This window comes from Xiphophorus maculatus, chromosome 2 (assembly GCF_002775205.1).
Source record: "Xiphophorus maculatus strain JP 163 A chromosome 2, X_maculatus-5.0-male, whole genome shotgun sequence".
Lineage (NCBI taxonomy): Eukaryota > Metazoa > Chordata > Actinopteri > Cyprinodontiformes > Poeciliidae > Xiphophorus > Xiphophorus maculatus.
The window spans coordinates 11,729,206-11,752,373 of NC_036444.1; the positions used below are offsets into that span (position 1 = coordinate 11,729,206).

At 40.1% G+C, this 23,168-nt stretch overlaps 2 protein-coding genes across 3 annotated transcripts in view; one reads left to right on the plus strand and one right to left on the minus strand.

Annotated features, from left to right (window-relative positions):
• LOC102237526 (metabotropic glutamate receptor 3-like) overlaps positions 1 to 21,915 on the minus strand; it is a 49,554-nt gene extending 27,639 nt beyond the window's left edge. For both annotated transcript variants that reach the window (XM_023351448.1, XM_023351442.1), the window contains exons 1-3: positions 21,768 to 21,915; positions 18,764 to 18,824; positions 1,704 to 1,760 (exon numbers count right to left, since the gene is read on the minus strand). The gene's annotated coding sequence lies outside the window, so the exon portion shown is untranslated. The remainder of the gene's footprint in view (positions 1 to 1,703; positions 1,761 to 18,763; positions 18,825 to 21,767) is intronic.
• On the plus strand, positions 9,981 to 13,121 carry LOC106700194. Its single transcript, XM_023349779.1, has one exon. The coding sequence runs from the start codon at positions 10,059 to 10,061 to the stop codon at positions 13,119 to 13,121; it is 3,063 nt and encodes a 1,020-aa protein (XP_023205547.1). The 5' UTR covers positions 9,981 to 10,058.
• Positions 21,916 to 23,168: the final 1,253 nt, after the last annotated feature.

Sequence of the window (23,168 nt, forward strand, 5' to 3'; positions counted from 1 at the left end):
GTACAGGATTTGAGAAAATATTTACTTATAAAAAATTATGTTCTCCATGATTGTTTGTGAAGGTGGATCTGTATTAACTGTTTCCTCTAATGCCTTACTGACAGTATGATTATTATTCCAAATCGCATATTCTACAAGTAATGTCCTAAAAAGATTGTCAAGCAACATGTAACATTATGTTTATCATTGCCCCTAAGATTCTCAAAGAAATGGAATATTTGCTTTTATATTACCTTATTAAAGGTACAAAATCAAGTGTATTGAGAGAAACAACAGTGTATGAAATCAAATGTACAGAAATCCATTTCAGAGACCAAAACGTGTTTCACTGCTCTCTACAGTACTGCTGAATATGAATCGCAGCAGCTTTGATGTGTGTGAACATCTTTATTCAACTGGAAATACTTCTTTGTCTTTATTAAGCCAGTAAATCTATAAAAATTACTGATCTGTCACTTTAACATTTGAGTGATCATATCAAATAATCAATTTGATCTGATCAATCAAAGTCAATCAATCAAATTATCCTTTCTGATTGGAAAGGATCATTTTCCAATCAGACGTTCTCCTTCCTAAGCGACTCTGAATGGAGCACCATTTCTAAATCATTTTTTGTTTGATTAGTAATTTTGTTTTATGAATGCCGTGTAAAATTAAGTTCACACACCAAAGGCTATCTGAAACTATCATAACATTTAAATATTGATTTGTAGCCTTCTCTACTGCTTTTTGACAGATTTTCTGAATCACTAAAATATATTATTAACAACTATATTAAAAATTATGAGACTATGTAGCCTCTACATTCCATTCACTTTACAAAAAGTCAATTACATTCAACAAAATTAAATTCCAATTAATGCTTTGCAAGCAGTTCAGTGAAGTTCAGTTTATTATTTAAATTGGTTTAAAAAGTTTTCTACCAAAGTTAGCCCCGCACTTTGCAACGAGTCATTAACTTGCAGCCTTCTCTCCTCCTGAACGAGAAAGTAACAACAATGGACAATCACTTGCATTTTGTTGTTGCCTTTTCAGCAATCCCTCATAGCGAGCGTGCAAACACTGTGATACTATGAATTTTTACACAATGTTTCTACATTGGGTATCAGCACATGCCTAGTTGTCTTGGTACCATTGTAGTTTACATAAATTGCAAATCACAGAAAATAAAATTTGAAACATCTTAACTTTTCCCCTTTCCTGCAAGTTTTAATTGGGGATGCACCAGAGATTACAATAGGACAGTTTTTCTATAAACAGCTCTGACTGGTGAGTGGCAGGTCAAATACAGAATAATCTCTTTTTTTTCTATCCATTAGATGCATTAAAACTGAGGACACCCACCATTCTAGTTCAACAGACACATCAATAAACAAAGTGTACTTTGATACACTCCTTGAGTTTAATTAAAGATAATCTAAAAGTTCAGGACATGCTCTGGTGCATAAATTGGGAAAGTTCCTTAATTGATTCAAAACTACTTCCTCTGTCAGGTAGTCTGAAGCAAGCTTGTTTCTTTTTTATGAGTTACAGTCTTGAGGAAGAAAAGCAAGATCAGATGTCAATGTAAGCTGGAAATTGATATCGATTGATAAATGCCTCAGCTAGTTTTTTAATCGAGCTTTTTTGTATCTTACAGGAGGGCTATGTTTTGGAACATAAAACATAGACTTCTGCTTCTAATGAGTGATTAGTTGCCTTACCAGATTTGAGAAGATTAGAAGAAGATTGCAGCTGGCACATGGCATCACCTTAGACCCCTTAAAGAGATGTGTAGGACACACATGGTGGGTTAGCAACAGATCTGCAAGGATGACTGAAAATAAAATAAAAAACAAGGAAAGTGCAGGATGTACTACTGACCCTTCTGCCAGGGAGTTATTATGCAGAGTAAGATCTGACAGAAAACCCCATTTCCCTTCTGACCTCCCTAAGTCAGTGAGTCAGCTACATACAGGGCACTGCACTCGTCTTCGGGTTCTCACATTTGTTTCCTCCCTGAATCCCCTTTTTGCTTTTTCTTCTGTCCTTTCTTCTTTTTTTACTCATTCTATTTATTTCCACCTCCCTTGCAGCCTCCACAGCCCTCAGTCTCCCCTAACAGGCACGGCTGCTGTGGATGACATGTATCCAGCTGAGAGCAGCTATACAGGGTCGATGGACCGCGGTACTGAGAGGAGAGATAGTCCCGCAACTCATGTGTGTTTGTGTATTTGGTCTGTTTCCACCGCGTATGTGCGTGTGTATGCTTGTTTATTGGCCTACTGTGAATCCAACAGAACTCACAGATGCAACAGTAACGTAAACATCACAGTAAGGGAAGATACAGTATGTGAAACTGTGCGTTAAAGGACTGAATATAAAAAGAAATGTTTTCATAAAGTGAAACACTTACATCTTAGATCTTTACATATTTATTTCTGTCATTTTGTCTGTTCAATACAAGAAAAGGAAAATGAGCAAATTTTAATCTCTTGATAAATGTCTGAAAAGAGGACTACCTTTACTTAGCCCTCGCTAAACAATTACATGGTGTCCTACACTTCACTCAGTCTAAACGGTGCAATGGGCTGTGACCATTAATTATTCACAAAGTACATTTTAAGGGGGAAAAGCCTGATGATCCGTAAATAGGACAGAAGGATACAACAAACTACAAAAAAACAAGTGGGCAGCAAGAAACAATGCACACTCTTTCTTCCCTTTTTGTATCAGCACACATCAGTAAGAAAAAAAGAGCAACTTGCTTTGGGAAGTAGCTTTGTGTGTGTGTCTCAGCAATTTGTAAGGTCCATTTTGCAAATAAATGCTATGTTGTGAAGAGCCACTGCTCCTCGTGAGGCCCAAAACTCAGCCCCCATTAGAAGAAGAAATGATGTTAGGATATTGAAATGAATGGAAGTTAATGCAAAATCCTAGTGAAGATAGAAAAATGTATTATGTGTGTGCATTTGTATGTGTGTGTGGGGGGGGTGAAGAGCGGAGGGTCTCTGTGTGTGTGTGCCCTGGATGTTTTAGTACTTGGCTTACTTGGGTTAGAGCCCTTTTCATTTACCAATCAAAGTCAATAATCAGCTACTCCGAGCTCAGCCTTTCCTATATTGATTAATCAGTCTACTCCGTGAGCAGAATTACGTCCAAAGGTTAAAAGCCATGCCATGTTAGAAACATAAAAATCGACTCTCTTTGGTTTCGCACACCACTGAAATTCATAATATTAAATTGCATTCATTTTTGCTTTGCATGGTCATAATTTCGCACTGCAGAGTGTGCAATCCACATGCTGGGACAGATAAAGAAGGGCTTTTAAAATGGAATTATAATCAACCCCCGCAAGAAGTGTTGTGCTTCAGGGCCACGGAGGCTAAACTGTGCTCCCATGTGCAGTTTGTGCTCCAGAAGTGTTCTCCACTAAAGGATTTTAGAGCACTACACACAATTTAGACTGCATGGGAGCATCCAGAGTGAATTATTTGCTTCACTTTTGACCCCAAAAAACTCATTCAAAATGCTGTGGAACACAAGAAATGATTAATTAACTTCAAAATGCCCACAACCTTTCCCTTCTCACCAATGTTCAATAAGCTGTTTTGACTTAAAACACTTTCAATGTAATTTTACAACAGCAAAATCAGCATATGACGTGAAGAAGCATGAGGCAGCATTTAGGTTAAGCCTTTTCTCCTCACAAAAGGTGAGAAGAAGAGCTGGCATGTCCAGACATGCATCAACAAATACATATGGTGTTATGTTATGTTAGAAATACATGCTCTGCACAAGTTTGAGATGGGATTTATGTCTCTTTGAAGGGAGTCAGATTTTGTGCATCTATTTCTTTATAAGAACTTATTTTTATATCCTAATTACTTTTTTAAGAAGCAAGTGTGGAGTAACTCATCCATGCTGCATTCATGGCCCTGTGAAAAGAATTACTTTTTGATGAGCAGTATTGTTTGCAGTATTTGGAAAAAAACTGTTTTATTTAGTGATTCTCCTATACACTGCTGTAATATTCACTCAAAAGTAGAAATGAACAAATCAACTGGGTAATTTTCTGATCATGATTAAAAAACAGCTTCTCAGCTAACGACAGAGAAGCAGTTTGGAGAAGCTTGAATGACATCACTAGCTACAGATGACCATAAACCCACACTGTGATGTATGGTTTAAAAAAAAAAAAAAAAGCAATTCACACCTCCAACCAATTATCATACAGGCCTTTCCCACACAGTCCACGTCTATCTTAAACATTTTTGTCCTGCGTTGCCATGGAAATGGCCTTTAAACAGATCTAGAAAAAACGGGTTCCAGAGTGAACATTTTGCCCTCACGTGTTTGTGACATTTTGACATCAAACCTGACCTCTGACCCCAAATGTGTACTATGCGTTATACATAGCAACAGCAATGGTGGATTACATATTCGTAGTCGTGCTGCAACTGCTGCAAAACTACTGCAAAATGTTCTTCAATACCCTACTTTATTATTTGCCAGTCTTGTTTTCTTGTCATGCTTATCGTGTACCTCGTGTGAATACTTCATGCGCATTTCCCATTTTCAATCTTTGGTGCCACTTACATGTCTTGGGAAGTAAAAACAGTGTTGTGGGCTGTTCTCTGTGTTTCTGTGTGAATGAAAAAAAAATTCTGAAAATGGTCCCCTGTGAATATGCGGGTGTTTTTAAAACCAGTAATCCCGTTTTAGAAAGAAACATTATCTGCAACCCTAACAACTCTCAAACACCCACCACTCTGACGCCCTGCCTACACTAAAAATCATTGAGGAAGATATAAATAGGCTCTTTCAACAACAGAGGACCAAGAAAGCTCCAGGACCTGATAGTATGTCCCTCTTCTGCTTGACAGCCTCATCTTCACTCAGATCCTCAACAAGTCTCTGGAACTGTGTGAGGTTCCCTCCTGCTTCAAGCATTCCACCATTTTCCCAGTCCCCAAAAAGCTCACCATCACAGGATTAAATGATTACAGGATTGTTGCTCTGACTTCTGTGCTCATGAAATCCTTTGAGCAACTGGTGTTGAAATGTGTGAAGGCAGGCCCCCTGGTGGACCCACAGCAATTTGACTAGTGGGCAAACAGGTCAGCAAATGATGCAGTCAACTTGGGACAACACTGCATTCTCTGCCGCCTCGATGATTCAGTGATGTAGATGGGGACTCTGTTTTTTCCCAAACTGTCATATTTGTTTGAGCTGTTCAGGGGTGAACCTATGGCTTTGAATCAAAAGTGTGTTTGAGCTTAAGGTCATGAAATGATGGCTGGACATTCTTTTTCAGGATTTTCTGTTAGAGATCAGATTTCACAGTTATATGATTGCAGAAAGTGGTTCAAGTTCTGAAGGAGCAACGCAGCACCAGACCATAACACTACCACAACCATGTTTTACACTCTTTATGATGCTCTTTTCTGAAATTTGCTTTATGCCAGATTTAATAGGAGGGATATTCACCTTTTTTTTTGTGAGTCCACAGAATGTTTTCTAAAATTTTTGTTTCTTTGAAAAGCTTCTTCAAGAGTTGCAATTTTGGTAAGATCGGAATTTTCTGCTAACGGTATATTTTCAAATAAAAATAGGAGTTCTCTTCTGTTTCTTTGCAATAGGTCCTCTCTATTATTTGCTCCAAAGAAAGAATACCCTCAACCAATCAGGGCATTCTGTACATTCTTGAACAATTTGATAGCTACAAACTTACAGAGATAGTTTGAAATGCAGTGCATCACAGTAAAGCCACAAAATGTGATAATAACAAGTATTGTGACAAATACTGTGGAAAACAGGAGAAGAAAAGCTTAGGAATAAACAGCATGGCCTGTACTTATTATACAGGTATCTTTTTATATTGTGTACAACTTTGAGCCCTGCATTAATTTTGTTGCTCTTTCCATATTTCATTAAAACGTCGTAAAATTTCTGCACCACAAATGTGATCTGAGAGCCCGTCTATGTTTGCTACTGCACAGTACAGCCACAGTGGCATAACGAGGCATTGTCTTGACGATTCTCTGAGTGAGAACAGTTTCTGTCTTCATTTTCCTCACACTGTATATTCCCTAAGTTTTGATGATCCACAACTCATTTGACATGACTTGGATAGAAATGTCTGTTCAGCCTAAAAACAGACCAGTGGCGGTGAAATGTGTGGAAGCATTCATCAGAACCACATTTCATCATCGTAAAAGACAGCAAGCCTGTCAGATGGAGAATTACCCCTCTGTGGATGGAATCTATCAACTTAACTGTCATGTAATGACCCTGGGAGTTATCGCGACACATCAGTCAACCTTGAAATGCTACAGGTCTCACTGCATACTACTTAAATTATGTTCACACACACGCTGGTCTGTCATCTTTCAGGTTGATATACGGGGGTGAGCACTTACAAAGGAGAGAAAAATGGAGAACGGTGACCACAGTCATCTGAGGAAGTTACACAAATGCATATAATCGGCTTGTGTGGACACAAAAGCCTCTTAGACAGAAATAATGTTGGTTGTTTTGGGTTGATTCAGGTTAGGTAGTGATGTGTAAAAACCAATTACTGCAGTCATTGCTCTGTAATTATTAGAATTTAAATAATGTATTTTCCATTTTGCACTTCACATTATTCCTGGGTTTCACTTTTTCATATTCTTATTTAGTTGTAACAGTCATATTTAAGCCACAACACAATGGCTTGTAGTTTTAAATTGAACCTACGCCTTTTCATTTGTTAGGAAATTTAATTATTAATAGTTGTTCATTTATATAAACATTTCTTAGTTATGATGAAAAGAAATCATGTAATATGTTTCGTAATATGTGTTACAACATTCATTCATTTTATAAATCTATTCTTTGTATTAATTTGGTAATTTTTGCATTTATGCAAGTCACTTTACACAATAATGAAGACAAAACCGTACATTATTTACTGTTAGCTCTTAACGTTGAAGCATAAGTCATTTTTTAATACTGTAGTACTTGTATGTTTCGGCTTATGCCAGCACTATTTCCCATGGTTGCTAGGTCGATCTGAGTTTAGGTGCGTTACTGTGCATTTATCTTGTTAACGGAACTCTGCATGCAGTGGGTGTGTGTTCCAGGGGAAGGTGTTGGAGGTGGGACGTTTTTTTCTGTTGTTGTTGGATGCTCGCTTACTCTGGTGTGGACACGTAAAGTTCGTCTGCATCGGAGTTAGAGCACATAAACCGCCCAGCTGTACTCCTGTTCGGTTGTCTTCATTAAAGAAGGATTACCATTATTCCCTCCTGGAGTGGTTATTATCCTGCACCTTTACAATCCATCCGTGGACCCCGTTTTACACTGGTGTCAGAAGTGGGATTTGCCGGACTGGATTCAAGACACGGCGGGACGTCTTGGGTGTTTTTTTTTTTTCGGATGAATCGCTCCAGTAAAAGTAAGGCGGAAGAAAAATAACAATAATAATAACAGCGGCCTCACTGTAAACACAGTAGCTAGACGTGCTGAAGGCTAAAACAAAGCGGCACAGGTGACTATAAAAAAAAAAAAAAAAAAAAAAAAAAAAAAAAAAAAAAAAGAATAATAAATGAATAATAATAATGGATGAAAATGAGGAACTACTGGGAGCTACAGCAGCACCATCTGACCAACCTCCATCGTGGCTACAAATGTTGTTGGACCATCAGTCAAAACAGTTAAAGCAGCTGCTAACACCAGTGCTACAGCATGTCACAGCAGAGCAAAGAGAGACATCTAGAGCAGTGCAGCCAACAACAAGCAGCCAAATCCCAAACCCTGGGGCTGCCCTTCCTCCCTTAATGTTACAGGACACCCCAGAAGCATCCAGTGTTCAACCACACACGCCTTTTACTGCTGAATTGGAAGTAATTCGGCAAAGGTCGCGTAATGCAGGCCCACCCAATACTTCAGCCATCCACGATCCAACTGTTAGACGTAGAGTAGGAGACATACATCAGCGCTCATCTGCGGCACACCCTATTTCACAGGATGTATATGGAGGATTTGGCCAGTCTGAGAGTCGGCATGAGGTGACAAGGCAACCCCTACATGACGCAGCCAAAGTTAAGCTGGCAACATATGACGGCAGAGAGGACTGGGACTCATTTTTGCTTCCCTTTGAACGTCAGGCTCGTAAATGTGGATGGACAGGGGCAGAGAGAGTAGATAAGCTTCATGAATGTCTTCGTGGGATCGCAATACGTTATGTCTGCTCCTTACCTGAACACATTCGTGAAGACTACACTCTCCTCAAAGAGCAGCTTACTCAAAGATTTGGAGTAAAAGACCCCCCCACCACTGTTCGCAGGAAGTTGGGAGAGCTGCGTCAGTGCAAAGAATCACCAGCAGAGTTTGCAGAGGAAGTGCGACGCCTGGTGAGTTTGGCATATCCAGGAACAGATTTATTACTCCAGGATCAGCTGGCAACTGATGTCTTCCTGAAAGGCCTAAGGAACCAAAAAGTAGCTTATGAAGTAATGAATCGTGACCCTCCATCATTGGCTGAGGCACAAAAGCTCGCTGAAGCCCACGAACACAATTTTAAAGCAACTCTGGGTCGTGAGGCTGAGATGAGAGCAGGGAGGGCCCGGCGTATTTCCTGGGCTGATGAGGGCGGAGATGTTCTTGATGCCTTTTGCCCCACCTCCAGACGCCTCCAGAGCCCAAAGTATGTAACAGAGGATCAGTTTAAAATGCTTATGGACAAAGTAGAGCAACTAAATTTAAAGTTAGAACGCCTTCAGACCGTGTCAGCTGATTGTGGAACTGCTATGTCAGTCTATACCAACAGAAAACAAGAACAAGAAAGTGACAAGATGGCGTCACGGCAGCTACCTGCTCAAAATTCCCGAGCCCGGTCACCAAGCCCAAGCCAAATGAACAAGCCCATCTGTTTTCGTTGTGGTGAAGCTGGGCATATGATGAGGGAGTGTTCAAGATCACCGAGTCCAAGTCGGCGCAGAAACAATCCCAGGGAGTCTACTTCCGAATCTCACAGGGGCGTTGAAAGTAGGGAGGCTCAGCACTTCGCACCACAACTCGGACGTACAACTAAAAAGGGTCCTAGCTTACAAGTTGACATGACTGTCAATGGCCTACCTGTTAAAGCAGTTGTTGACACTGGCGCAGAGGCCACAGTAATTTCAGAAGAAGTTTATAACATGTTGCCACAGGAAGCAAAGAAGCCGCTCAAGAAAACTTCTCTCCGTAATGCGGGAGTAGGAAGTAATATGCCTGCTCTGGGTGAGTTGGAGGTGATATTAGGAATCGGGAAACACAAGTTCAACTGGATGGTCTTTGTTGGGCAGATTCACGATGCCCTGCTCCTAGGCCTTGATGCAATGCAGGCAGCCAAGATGACCGTCTTTGCTGGTCGCCAAGTATTTGTGGGTAAAGAGCCACTTCCAGCTTGTGTCATTGGAGGAAGTGAGAGTGACTACTCTGTGGCCCGTGTGCTGCTGGAGGACAATGTCACACTACCACCAGAAAGTGAATGCATTGTCTGGGGAAAAGTTGATAAACCCAAACCTGGGCTTCCAGGTGTCCTGGAACCACTTAACATAACAGAAGCTGTCTCATCAGGAAGTGTTGCCATCTACATGAACCCCAGAGTTCCAGTTCGACTTTGTAATTTCTCAAATACCAACGCATCATTGCCCTGTGGAGTGTGTGTGGGCATTCTAGTTGAAACCTTTCCGGATGACCCCCTTATAATGCTGGATTTGGATGATAAACAACTACCAACCATGGCAGTGGAAGAAAACAGCCACACAGATAGCCCAAAGGTTGGAAGAGTTGAGAAAAATGCTCTAGATCTACCAGAACACCTTCAAGCCCTCTACACAACATCCAGTGAGGCTCTCAGTGAAGATCAGCAGGTGAGACTAATTGAGCTGCTCTTAAAATACCAGTCTCTCTTTGCAGCCAATGATACAGATCTTGGTCAGCTCTCTGCTGTTACTCACAAGATAAACACTGGAGACGCAAGACCTGTACGGCAGCCAGTCAGACGGACACCATTGGGCTTTCAAGGTGAAGATGAAAGGCATCTCAAGGACATGTTGGAAGCTGGAGTAGTGGTACCATCATCTTCTGAGTGGGCTTCGCCAGTGGTACTCGTTCGTAAAAAAGATGGGGGGGTGCGCTGGTGTGTGGATTATCGACGCCTAAATGACCTCACTCTGAAGGATGCTTATCCACTGCCGAAGATGGAGGAGTGTCTTGATGTGCTGGGAGAGGCTACCATCTTCTCTACCCTCGATCTTCAGTGTGGGTACTGGCAGATCTCTGTAGACCCAAATGATCGCTGTAAAACAGCATTTATCACCCGCTACGGCCTCTATGAATATACCAGGATGCCCTTTGGCCTGTGTAACGCACCTGGCACCTTTCAGAGAGCTATGGAGCTTGTTTTGCGGGGGTTTCAGTGGAAGATCCTCCTTATCTACTTGGATGACATTATTGTACTGGGCAGAGGTGTAGAACAAAACCTGCAACACTTGGCTGATGTTTTTGAACGCCTTCATAGCTATGGTCTAAAGCTGAAGCCAAAAAAATGTCAACTGCTAAGAGACAAAGTTCTCTTTCTTGGGCATGTGGTCAGCGGAGAGGGAATAAGTCCCAACCCAGAGCTGATTAAGGATGTACAGGAGTGGCAGCCTCCCACTAACACACAGCAGCTGCAAGCTTTTCTAGGACTATGCAACTATTACCGCCGGTTTGTATCTGGTTTTGCAGAACTTGCTGCCCCTCTTAACAATCTCCTGAAGAAAAAAGCTGAGTTCCAGTGGGGTGAGGCTCAGCAAAAAGCCTTCCTGCAACTTAAACATGGACTGACTGTCGCACCTGTCCTGGCTTACCCAGCAGCTGAAGGTGACTACATCCTGGACACTGATGCTTCCAGTTATAGCATTGGTGCAGTGTTGTCACAGGTCCAGTGGGGGGAGGAAAGAGTCATCTCATATGCGAGCAATCACCTCACTCCTACACAGCAGAGATATTGTGTGACCAGAAGAGAGCTGTTGGCAATTGTAAAATACACAAGACAGTTTCGCCACTTTCTCCTGGGCAGAAAGTTCCTTCTTCGAACAGACCATGGAAGCCTAGCTTGGCTCTTTCGCTTCAAACACCCTGAAGGACAACTGGCTCGATGGCTTGAAGAACTAAGTCAGTATGATTTTGACATCGAACACCGCTCTGGTCTGCAACACTCAAATGCTGATGCACTCTCAAGACAGGCTACAGAAGGGTCAACAAACTGTGACTGTTATCAAGCGGGCAAGGATGTAATGGAGCTTCCCTGCAGAGGATGTTCTCACTGTCAAAGACTGCACAAACAGTGGGCCAGATTTGAAGAAGATGTTGATGATGTTGTCCCACTCGTCATAAGGCATGTGACAGGGGAGGAAGTTGGAAGCAGCACACAGGAGCAGCACCAGGCCGAAGCTGAAACTGAAATTCCCCAAATAAACTGGATGCAAACTCTTAGCAGCCAGCAGCTTTCAGCAGCACAGAAAGAGGACACTGTACTTTCCATCCTACATAGCTGGAAGGAAGCAGGGAGTCTTCCAACAAAGGATGAAGTTGCAATTGAGAGTCCAGCAGTTAGGAAGTACTGGCTCTGCTGGTTACAGATAGAACTCCATCAAGGGGTTCTATATTATCGCTGGGAAAATGTTGATAGCTTAAAACCTTCCTTGCTGCTGTTGGTCCCTGCTTCATTGCAAATGGAGGTTATGCAGGCCTGCCATGACCCACCACTTTCAGGGCATCTAGGTGAAACAAAGACCCTCCAACGTCTTAGGCAGAGCTTCCATTGGTATGGCATGGGTAGTGACCTTCACAAATACATTCAACAATGCCCCCAGTGCAAAGGCCTGAAGTCAAGCAGCCCCTCGAAGAAAGCTAAACTACAAAGTTATCAGGCAGGAGCACCAATGGACCGGTTGCACCTTGACATATTGGGCCCTTTTCCCATCTCAAGTTCTGGAAATAAGTATATTCTTGTCATCATGGATCAGTTTACGAGGTGGGTTGAGGCTTTCCCAGTTCCAGATCAAGGAGCAGAAACAACTGCCAGAATGTTAGTCAATAACTTCCTAGCTCGTTTTGGAGCCCCATTAGAGCTCCATACGGACCAAGGTCGCAACTTCGAAAGTGTGCTTTTCAAAAAGATTTGTCAACTTTTTCAGATCTCCAAGACTAGAACCACTCCATACCATCCTGCTTCAAACGGGCAAGTGGAACGATTTAACCGCACCCTTCTGCAGATGATCCGCTGCTATGTAGACCAAAATCAGAAGAACTGGGACGAGCATTTGCCTCTTCTAACAGCTGCATATCGCAGTGCACAGAACTCCAGCACCGGATTCTCGCCAAATATGCTGATGCTGGGGAGAGAAGTTCATCAGCCACAAGAGCTCTGGCTTGGTCTTGCAGAACGAACGTGGAGCGAAAAGGACCCCCTGGCGTACGTTCATGACCTTGAAAAGACCCTTGGCGAGGCTCATGACATGGCACGGCAGCATCTACGTGGAGCTCAGCTCAGACAGAAGAGGACCCATGATCTGCGTGCCAAAGAATGCAGTTACAACATAGGGGATCTGGTCTATGTGAAGGACAATACAAAGAAGCTGGGCTTTAGTCCCAAATTGCAGCCCCCCTGGAAAGGCCCATGTATTATTAAAGCCCAGCTCGGACCTGTACTATATGAGATCTTAACACAACGTGGCAAAAAGGTCATGCACCATGATCAGTTGAAGCCTTATACAAGCGATGTCATACCAGCATGGGTCAGACGACAAAGACATGTGGTCCTCCCTCAGTGCCAAGATGTAGTCCCATTAGCCAAACGCATGACCACTTCCCCTACACCGACATCAGATGACCCTGGAAGTGACAGCGAAAGCAAAGCTCTGGTTGGCCCTCCGAAACTGTTAAGGAAAAAGGGCAAGCGTCAGGTTGCAGCCCGTCGGAGAAGGTTGGCTGCACAACATCGGCAGCAAGATGAACCACATACCTCTGGATCAGAAGGAGACAAACAAGAACCCCGTAATCAAAAGACTCTTAGGGGTCGAGAAGTACGGGCCCCTGCCCGCTATCAAAATGACTGGACTGAATAATGATCCTGCAGTAAAAGATGAGTTATGGTAAAGTTCCAATGTTTGCACTAGTAATGTTGCAAATGTGTATCTGGTTGTAAGCTTAGCATGCCATAGTCCTTTGATGTTCTTTGAAAAGGGGGGGTAGTGTAGTACTTGTATGTTTCGGCTTATGCCAGCACTATTTCCCATGGTTGCTAGGTCGATCTGAGTTTAGGTGCGTTACTGTGCATTTATCTTGTTAACGGAACTCTGCATGCAGTGGGTGTGTGTTCCAGGGGAAGGTGTTGGAGGTGGGACGTTTTTTTCTGTTGTTGTTGGATGCTCGCTTACTCTGGTGTGGACACGTAAAGTTCGTCTGCATCGGAGTTAGAGCACATAAACCGCCCAGCTGTACTCCTGTTCGGTTGTCTTCATTAAAGAAGGATTACCATTATTCCCTCCTGGAGTGGTTATTATCCTGCACCTTTACAATCCATCCGTGGACCCCGTTTTACAATACTTTTCTCTAGATAAATGATTTTTGTTTGATCAATATGTCTGCCAATTTAGCTGAACAAATATTTGTGAACAAAATGCATTTTCTTTGTTTTGGGACAGCATATGTTTTCATAAAAGTTAAATTCAGTTGAGGAAAACCTGACTTTCTTTAATTACAGAGTAAGCTACTATGCAAACACTGCATCTACAACTTAAGATTCATATGACAGTATCTTTAAAGGAGAAATTAAAGCAGGTTATTTCTCTCCAAATGTTTTGTGTTTTATAAGCAAATTCTTTGAATGATTTTAGCAATCTTTTTTCCTCGGGGTTGTAATTGAAAAGAAAATGTGTTATTGGGAGAACATGGCGAACCGAGACAGAATAAAGTGAAGAGCCGGGAATTAATCTAGAAAAAACAAGGAGCCAACACAGCATCATTTTCACTCCCGACAATAAGGTCGTGACCAACTGCCTTCAAGCTGACAAAGTGCAACTGCTGGTACCAGCTCTTATTGGGAAACCTTGTTAATGTATTTTTTACTTCTAGGTAAATCCTGAGAAACAACCAGTTCCAAGTCTTCTTTTGCAACAGAGAATTTTATATTGCTAAAAAATCTTGAATGGTTATAAAGAAGAAAAGATTTTAATGGTTCCAAGCCAGTCAAGAGAAGTAGTTTTAAAAGTGTCATCCCACAGTCAGGATTACATATTTTATTCCTCCCAACAAAAATCTTTTTCTGGTGAAGATGTCAGAGGTTGTATGCTGAAAATTCAATGCAGAAATCCCAAGAAGTAATCAAGAAGCAAAGAAATAAAACAAATATTTTTTGTAAAAAAAAAAAAAAAAAAAAGCTTTTACATAGATTTTTTTTAACCACATTCACATTTGAAAACCTTTGTGACATCTTAAAATGGCTTGAATTTTGTTCTAAATATCAAATAATAATAAAAAGGTAAGGAAACACTGTACAAAACTTTAAAAAATGCCTTTGAAATGCTGGACACAACAGTTAAATGATGACTTAATTTCTTCTTCTTAGAAGTAAGCTATCTAAAGTAATCATGCAACAGTGTCTCAACTGGAAAAAAAAGTCCAGACTTTGACTAAGCCGCTCCTTTAACAAGCCGGCTTTTATTACTTTTGTGGCTTTTATTGCTTTTATTAATTATGCAGCTGCACAATCTATGTGCACTTAGGATTAGTTGACAGCTGCATGTTTCAGGATTTTCTGCTGGAAAGTGGAATTTTTAGTTAAAATCAGGCCTGGAGTATTTTAGATTTTGTTGTTTGTTTATGGCCTGCAGGATGAGTCACCACTGCACTTTTGCAGTTATTCTTGGTAGGCTTGGTAGTCCTGGGAAGCTTTTTCATTGTGTCATGTTTTCTGCATTTGTTCACTGATCATCCAGAAAGTTAGAAATTGATTGTTTAACCCAACTGAGAGATGTCAATAACTTGGTTTCTGTGTTTACTGTTCAGGGGACAATGTTTCACTTTTTGAGATCTTTTAGTCTACTTCATATTGTACATTGGTTCTATTGAAGTGATTCCCTGACTGTAGAGTCTAGACAGTATTTTAATCTGAGTGAGGCTACTGAAACTCACCCCAGTTTTCAAAGAAGTGTGATTATTCACCTCTCCTTTATGACTTGACAAGAGTGGGAAGCAGTATGATATTAGGAAATCTTGCAAAGGGGATAATATTGTTAAATATATTGATTATGATTTTGATTATGTGATGCAATATGCCTATTTCTTCCTCCAACAACCTTTGGCATCCCTGCACATTAAAACCCACAATCATTGTATTTATTTCAACCAGCATAACAGTGTTGTATAGCATGTTAAACACAATTTCATATTGAAAATAAAACTGTATAAACTGTCCAGCTCCGCTAAAAAGTTCTAATTACAGTTTAAGCATTTTTATAAATACTGTAAACTACATTGATTACTTCCCAGTGACATTCACAGCTCACATGCAGTTCCTGAGTGTGCAGCAGATGCCCACACAGCAGTGAGCAAGGAAAAGCTGAGCGATCTGATGGAGAGGGTTCGACCTGTTCATTAGCAGTGAATATCCAGGGTACTTACTGTACCAGATGCAACAGGGAAGGAGGACTAAAAGGGCAATTGTTGCTTTTAATCTATCATTCACATGGGAAAGACTGTGTTTATGTTTAGATGAAAAACTGTTAGACAGAAAAATTTAATGGACAGAAAAGGTCTTAGAACTTTAGTGGAAAATTCAGTTTATTTATGTGTAGCCATTATTTCCTACTTGTTGAACAGGAACATACTTTGTGTGCTGCAGTGGTTTGTATTTCTGTCAAATCTAAAGTGGGGAGAGAGTTGGAGCTGATGGAGTGTAATCACTTGTGTTAGAGGTAATTTCATCAGTTATGACATAAATAAACCAACTCAGTCAATGAATAAAACAATCAAACATCTAATGTGCAACTGTGTAACCTCTGACATTGCTGAGAAAGATGTGGACACCCACACTGTTGGTGTTATGCTTACTAAAACAATATGAGCTCTTCTCTGCTGCAAACTGTCACACTATGAAGGAAAGAAAAAAAACAATAAAAAAATTCAAATTCCACAAAGTGCATTTTAGGTGATGGTTGTATTTCGAATTTCCAAATATTAGACAATTGTAGGATCGTTGTCTCATCGGTGTCCCACTGGACATTATTAAGAACTGGGATTAAAATTGCTAAAAGATGCACCCGTTGACTTTTAGTGAAAGCTTTTGTCTTGATAATAAACAAATCATGACCACAAAAGCACCTTTCACTATCCATCTCACCATCACACACATTCTTACACACACTCACACATTTTTCCTCCTCCAGATCATCATTTATTAAAGAGTCTGATCTGTCGTAGACACACACCATCACAGCTGTACATCCCACTGCCCTTTCACTGCCTCATCCCCTGAGCGGACGTATGAATGTGTGAGTGTCTGTACTTGTAGGAAACAGGAGTGTGTCACTGAACAGACATTGTGATGCTTATGCTGTGCGTGTATGTGTGTGTGCTGGCGTGTGCACGCAAACCAGGATGTGTGAATGTTCTGTGTGGGTTGGCGTGCACAGCTCAGTGTATGTTGTGACTGTAGTGGATGATGAGAGGCGAGCTGTGGGAAACAGCAGTCATTTCCAGACACCTCCTTGTTTCCTCACTGGAGCAGAACAGTGTAAGGAACATGTAGAGTGCAGCAACAGTGTTTTAATAAAAACTTGGCAAACAAAGAACTTCAACTGGCCTTTAAAGGAAAAGCCTTCAAAGACACTTTTTTTCCAGAATAAAATATCCTTTCCCTTCAACTAAAGAATAAGTATTCATGTCTATCTTATCATGCTTTGCAAAGGTATTCATACTTTCTCTATTTTACTATTACGATAGTCAATGTATTTATTGGGATTTTGTGTACAGTCTTTTATGAAGTATGTTATTAAGGTAAAGTAGATAGAAAAGTTCAGATGTTTTTCAAATATTTTGAAATAAAATGTAAAAATGTATGGTGTACAGTTGTATTTTTGCCCCTTTGAGGTCAAAACATTTACTGCAGATGGAAAAATGTTGGAAAAGATTAAACAAAAAGAAAATCTTCAGTGGAGTGTTTTAAAATATATATGAATAAAAATGTGTATATTTTTTTGCTGCATTTTTTGACTCCAGTAATCAGCGTCTTGTTTTTATGTATTTTCTAAGTTTCTGGAATGAGTAAAAAGAAGTTACAAGCACTTTTTAGAGTCAGCATTCAGTGATGTTGAACTCCTCCTACTTGTCTGAAATACGTCCACCTCAACACTGAAATTTTGTCCCTTTCCAATTTATAAAATAGCCAAATCATATATAAGTATATCACATCATATCACATTTTTGAAAATCATTCAAGTCTTGATACAGTTTTAAAGTTTGAACCGTCCCCATAACAAACAGACATACTTTGATTAAACCATTATATTATAGGTGTGGCTGTGTTTTTAGGGTAATATTGTCCTATTGAAAGATTAACCTTTGCCACAGTCTCGAGACTTTTGCAGCCTTTACCAGGTTTTCATTTAGGGTTTCCATGTAGCTTCCTCCATTCATCTTTTTACTAGCACTGACCAGCTTCCCTGTTTCAGCCCAACAACAACACCCCCACAGGATGGTGCTGCCACCACTTTGTTTCGAGGAGGAGATAGTGTGTTTAAGGTCATCTGCACAGTTTAATGTCTGCACACATTGCATTTTGAGTGTAGGCCAATAAGGTAAATTTAATGTCAGATTTTTCTTTAACTTTATTTTCTCATGTATGTCCTATGAAACTACAATCACAATTTGTCTTTTAAGAAAATGATTTCTTTTTCTTTTCTTTTGTTTTTGCTGCATTCGAAAGCAAATCAGATTTGTGACATCACAACTAAACCGCAATTGGGTCTTTGACTAAAACATAAATGTCTTTTCAACAAATTCGTCACTCTCAACTGTGCCCCTGGTAACCCAAGAGTTACCAGGGGCCTCTTAGCTTCTTCTCTGACTAATGTCTGCATAAAGCATTCTCTGAGGCCTCCTACGGCACAGGCCTTCACAATCTCGTAATAATGAGCTAATATCTATCATTATGAGATACCTACAGTATCTCGCAATTATGATATAGCTTGAATAGGCTCCCTTGTGATACAAGGATATGAATAAGTCAAAATTGGCTTGATAAAATTTATGTTGCAAACATCTTTGAGCAATAATTCAGAAGTATTTTTGCAAATCTCATAATCATGCAAGTTTTGGAAGAATCCCATAATGTCAAAAAACTGCAAAAGGGCTTTGGCAAGGAAAAAATAAGACATGGAATGAGACCCGGAATACAACTGCCTTTTAGGCATGAACTTAAACCAAGGCTACAGAACAATTAACATTAAATTTTAAATGTTAATGTTTCTCTCTGGTAAGTAAAAATGAAGATTACACTTTTACGGCTTAGTATTCTCAAAAGTAAGTGCAGCTATATCTATTCTAAGGAGTCAGTCAATATCAGAACTACAATCAAAACAGCAATCCTTTTCAAACATTGGTTCCCCTAAAAGTGTTAAAGAAGTTTGTTTAGAATGATAAAAGGAACAGGAAATCCTTCCTTTGGTTCAGTTCATGTTTTTAGAAAAGGTGAAACATAGTCACCTACCTGTTTTCTTAGTGTGTTTGAGTCCTTTTGACTAAGCTGGTGTGTGATCCCATGTTTTCATCTTTGAAAAAAAGAAAGAACAAGAAATGAAAAAGACATATATGTTTCCATAAACATTTCTAGACAATTCAGGTCTTTATGTATACTTAAAAAATATCAGCTTTTTTAAAGTTAGTCAAATGGACAGTGGCATCAAATGCTTCTAAAACAGTTCTTTGATACACCTGTAGAGCTTCAGCTGTTTTCAGTGGCACTTAACCTTTAAATTAGATTGTTACTGAATGATACATACAATGGCACAGCTGCTGATTGATTGTATATGTGCTTTCAGATTTGTTGTCCTTTCTCTGTCACAGTTGTCATGGCAGGTTTAACAAAAGGCTTTAGAAATCACACAGAATCAATTATCCTCTGCTGAAACAATAAAAAAAACACTTTTCATTACATATGTTATTAAATAAAATGTGAAAAAACTTGGTTTGATTTTCAGTGAAATACAGCCTAATATAAAGAAATACTGTATATGACAGTTTGTGACTTTCGAGTCTGCAGTGGATGACACAACTCTGGTGACAGAAATACAAGAAAAACTAACTCAGTTTCTTATTTCAACTTTTTATTTGACCAAATAAAGAATGTGATTCACATATCATAATTTAAAAACAAACCTATATTGTTTTTCTTTTTCTTAAATTAAAAACACTCAAATTTTTGGACCGAAGTATGATTTCAGGCAGCTCAAATAAGTACAAGAAAAAATAATTCATGAAGTCATGCTCCTCACAATTTTGTTAGGATTTAAGCCCACTTTTAGACATGCACAAGGTATAGTAAAATGGAGATCTTGACATTTTACCAGAATATTTTAAACTTAGATGACACAATAAAATGTCAGAACACATATTTAATTATACTTAATAGATTAGAGACATTACTAATATGCTTCAATTCCAGCTGTAATGGAAGAAAGCCTTTCAGGTAAAGCTACCTCACTTATCCTGCATGTCCTACAAAATAATATCTAAACCCTCCTTATACAAAGTAGCTTATAAAATAAAAATGACAGTGTTACAAAACGTGTACTACTCCATGCATGGTATTAATACTGTAAAATGCTGGGGACTGTGCTGTATGCAGTCCGGTGAAAGAAGCCGTGTCAAACCTACAAGGGCATTTCTGCTCATGTAATCACAGACATACACACACCTACATACCCACACACATGCAGTGATGAATAATATCAAAAGCAAGTACGTATAGCTACCAACAGAAAACAGATTTTTTTCCCGCTCACACACACTCACATACACTGACATATATGCGAGCATGTGCACACACATGCAAACAACACAGCAACATGTATCACTGAACAAACTAAGCGTCAAGTTTTGACAAGGCCACCAGGTTTCCACTCATGTCTTTAACTCTCTGACTGCTACACCAGGTTTGACCACACAGTGCAGTTAAACACCCACCACAACCCTTACAAAAACACAAAAAACATATTTTTTTAAGCTCAGAAAAAAATAATGGGTTATTCAACAAGTTACACAACCAGGTAAGGACATTCATTTAACATCTGCCTGCACACACTGAAATGTATTTTAGTGTGACTCAAACCACAAAATCAGAGGTACGACAATAAACTATTTAAATGCATAAGTGGAAACTAGAAATACAAGTATTTTAAATTGTTTTAAGGAAAGTTTTAATTAAATATAAGCAAGGTGTACATGTCTATGTAACACATGCACAATTTGCTCATTCTACCCTTAAAATACAAATAGAAAATATAAAGATTCCATTCATAATGTTACAAAACACACTAACATATGTTTTTCTTATTGAAATGAGCTTCAGAAATTAAGTTTAATTAGATGTCTTTTTTTTCACTCTTTGCTAAAGATAAACACAAAAAAGGAAAAAAAATCAGCTTTGACTCCAACCTTTTTTTGTTATAGTCAAAAAGCGTCAATCCCCACCTTTTTCTCCAACATTTTGCGCCACTCCCGTGATCAAGTCTTACTGCAAAACTGTTTAAGCAAAACAAAAAATGGTGTGATTTCAGCCTAAGCTGGCAGCTTCACTCAGAAAAAGCTGAAGCTGATCAAAATGTCAGCATCTACATGGGTGGAACAAGGTAGAACACATCTAAAGACAATTGTGTAATGCAAACAAATGGGCTCACCCAGAACAGTTGCATACTTTAGGTAAATTTGAGCATATAAAAGTGGATTACCCCCACTGCAGGCAAATTATAAGGTTGGTTTGGGATGAATCACTGTGGACCACATGTGTTTTCAAGCCTTTAAGTTCACGTATTTGTTACATTAATTTTGCATATGGAAACCATGAATTTGCTCGTGTATGAAGAAGTCCTTGTCTAAAGTCAGCAAAATCACATTAGGACAGCTACATTTTGCAGCCCTGGTCCATGCGCCTGTTCTCTGGCGCAAGGTGCGGGGCGGCTGTTGGGAGAGTAATGCTGCTGATAAACAGTTAGCTGATCCGCTTCTCTGATCCACCTGTACGCCTGCTTTTAGAAGCGCACTCCCCCTCCCCTGTCTCCCCATGGGACGCCTTAAGCTGAGGGACATGCCTTAGAGCTGTTTCTCTGAACCCAAAAAAACTTCAAGGTGTAACTAAAATACGCAACTGCAGATACTCTTTGTTCAGCCCCCCTTTTATCTTTATCCTCCATCTCCTGCAGATATTAGCTTCGAGGCTTTTTTCCCCCCGCCACCTCTCTATCACAACCCATAGATCGCTATCTGTATCTGATTAAAGGAAAAGCATAAGAAGTACGTGCGTGCAGAACAACTGGATGTTCAAATCCTGCGCAAAGTTCAAAGCAATTGCTCCCCACCAAACGGATGGCTGACGCGCACTTGAACGCTCTCGGACTGTCAATTTTTTCCTCTGCACTCTGTCGCCCCTAACCTGTAATCTTATACTGCTTCACAACAGCCCGCCAGTGAGCAATGTGTAAAATGTTTGGACCTACCTTGAGGACTTCAAGCCTTTTCGAGGGTTGCGCACAAATCTTAAGCCTCTGGAAGTTTGACTTAGTCTACTCCTGATCCCTCGGAGGAGTCGCACTGAGGGAGAGGATGGGCGCCACTGCTCAGCGCGCCAGCTCCGTGGACGTGCGCGTGTATGTGCAAGCGCACGTGTAAGAGGACGCGCGTGCACGAGGTATACAGAGAAAGTGAGTGAGAGATAGAGAGAGAGCAAAAAAAAAAAACGAGAGAGAAAGAGAGACGGGAGGGAAACAACAGACGTGGAGAGATGTAGCCCCTTGCCAAAGGATGCTTCAGTCTCCTAGCAACAACAATCGATCCAGCGAGAAGACATTTTTATTGGATAAAAAGATAACTTAGCCATTCACGTCCCATAGCACATGTTTACTTCTCAGAACAACAACTCAAGCCTTAGTGAGTAAGGTCCAAGACTGATGTAGTGCGAAAATAGGGAAGGGGGTGGGGGGGTGTCAGACAGATGCTCCCGCAGGTGAATATCTTACATGCGTGTGTGAGGTGCTGAATCCAACAGCATCTCTGCGTCCTTGCATCCTACTCAAAGCACATCTAGCAGACCAGTAATTTTTATTCATTTTTTTTCTCTTTCTTTTTTTCCTTTTTTTTTTTTTTTTTTTTTTGCTTGAAGCAAAAGCTCCATTAATGTTTTAACACATTATTACACTCTTTGGGGTCAGTAGAAAAATAAGTGGGAAAACTGCATGCTGTCCATGCTCCAACTAAGTCAAGCACATTTCAAGACCACAGCAGTGTTCCTCAGATGAGAGGAATATCCACCTTTAGAGCTGATCACATTCAGAGATCTTCAATGCAAAGTAGAATACATTTTAAAGCGGAAGGACATGCATAGCTTTTAATTATTTTTTGCTTATCAAAGAAAGCAGTTGTGTGCTTTTGTATTCATCCCCCATGAGTCAAGGATTTGTCAAACCACCTTTATAATAAATGGAAGCATTTGCGCTTCCAGAGACCAAAATGTCTTCCCATCTTTCTTTGAAAAATGGCTGAAACTCAGTCAAACTGGATGGAGAGGGTCTGTGAACCCCAGTAACCAGATCTAGCCTTGGACTCTCAACTGTATTTAGGCCAAAGTAGTGAATCCATTCTGAGCCATTCTGAACATAAAATCTGACATGATTTTCATAAACATTCTATGTCAGCTCTGGCTCCATTGTTATTGTGCATAAAGGGGAAACTCTTCTCTTGTCTCAAGTCCTTTTGCATCCTCTAAAAAGTTTTCTTACAGAGCTGGAATGGATTTTGTTCCATGTAACTTTATGAACAACATGTTTTTTACATATTTGTTAAAACTGTTATGATATCATGACAGAATAACATGAGATAAATAATCCTCCCTACAGTCCTAC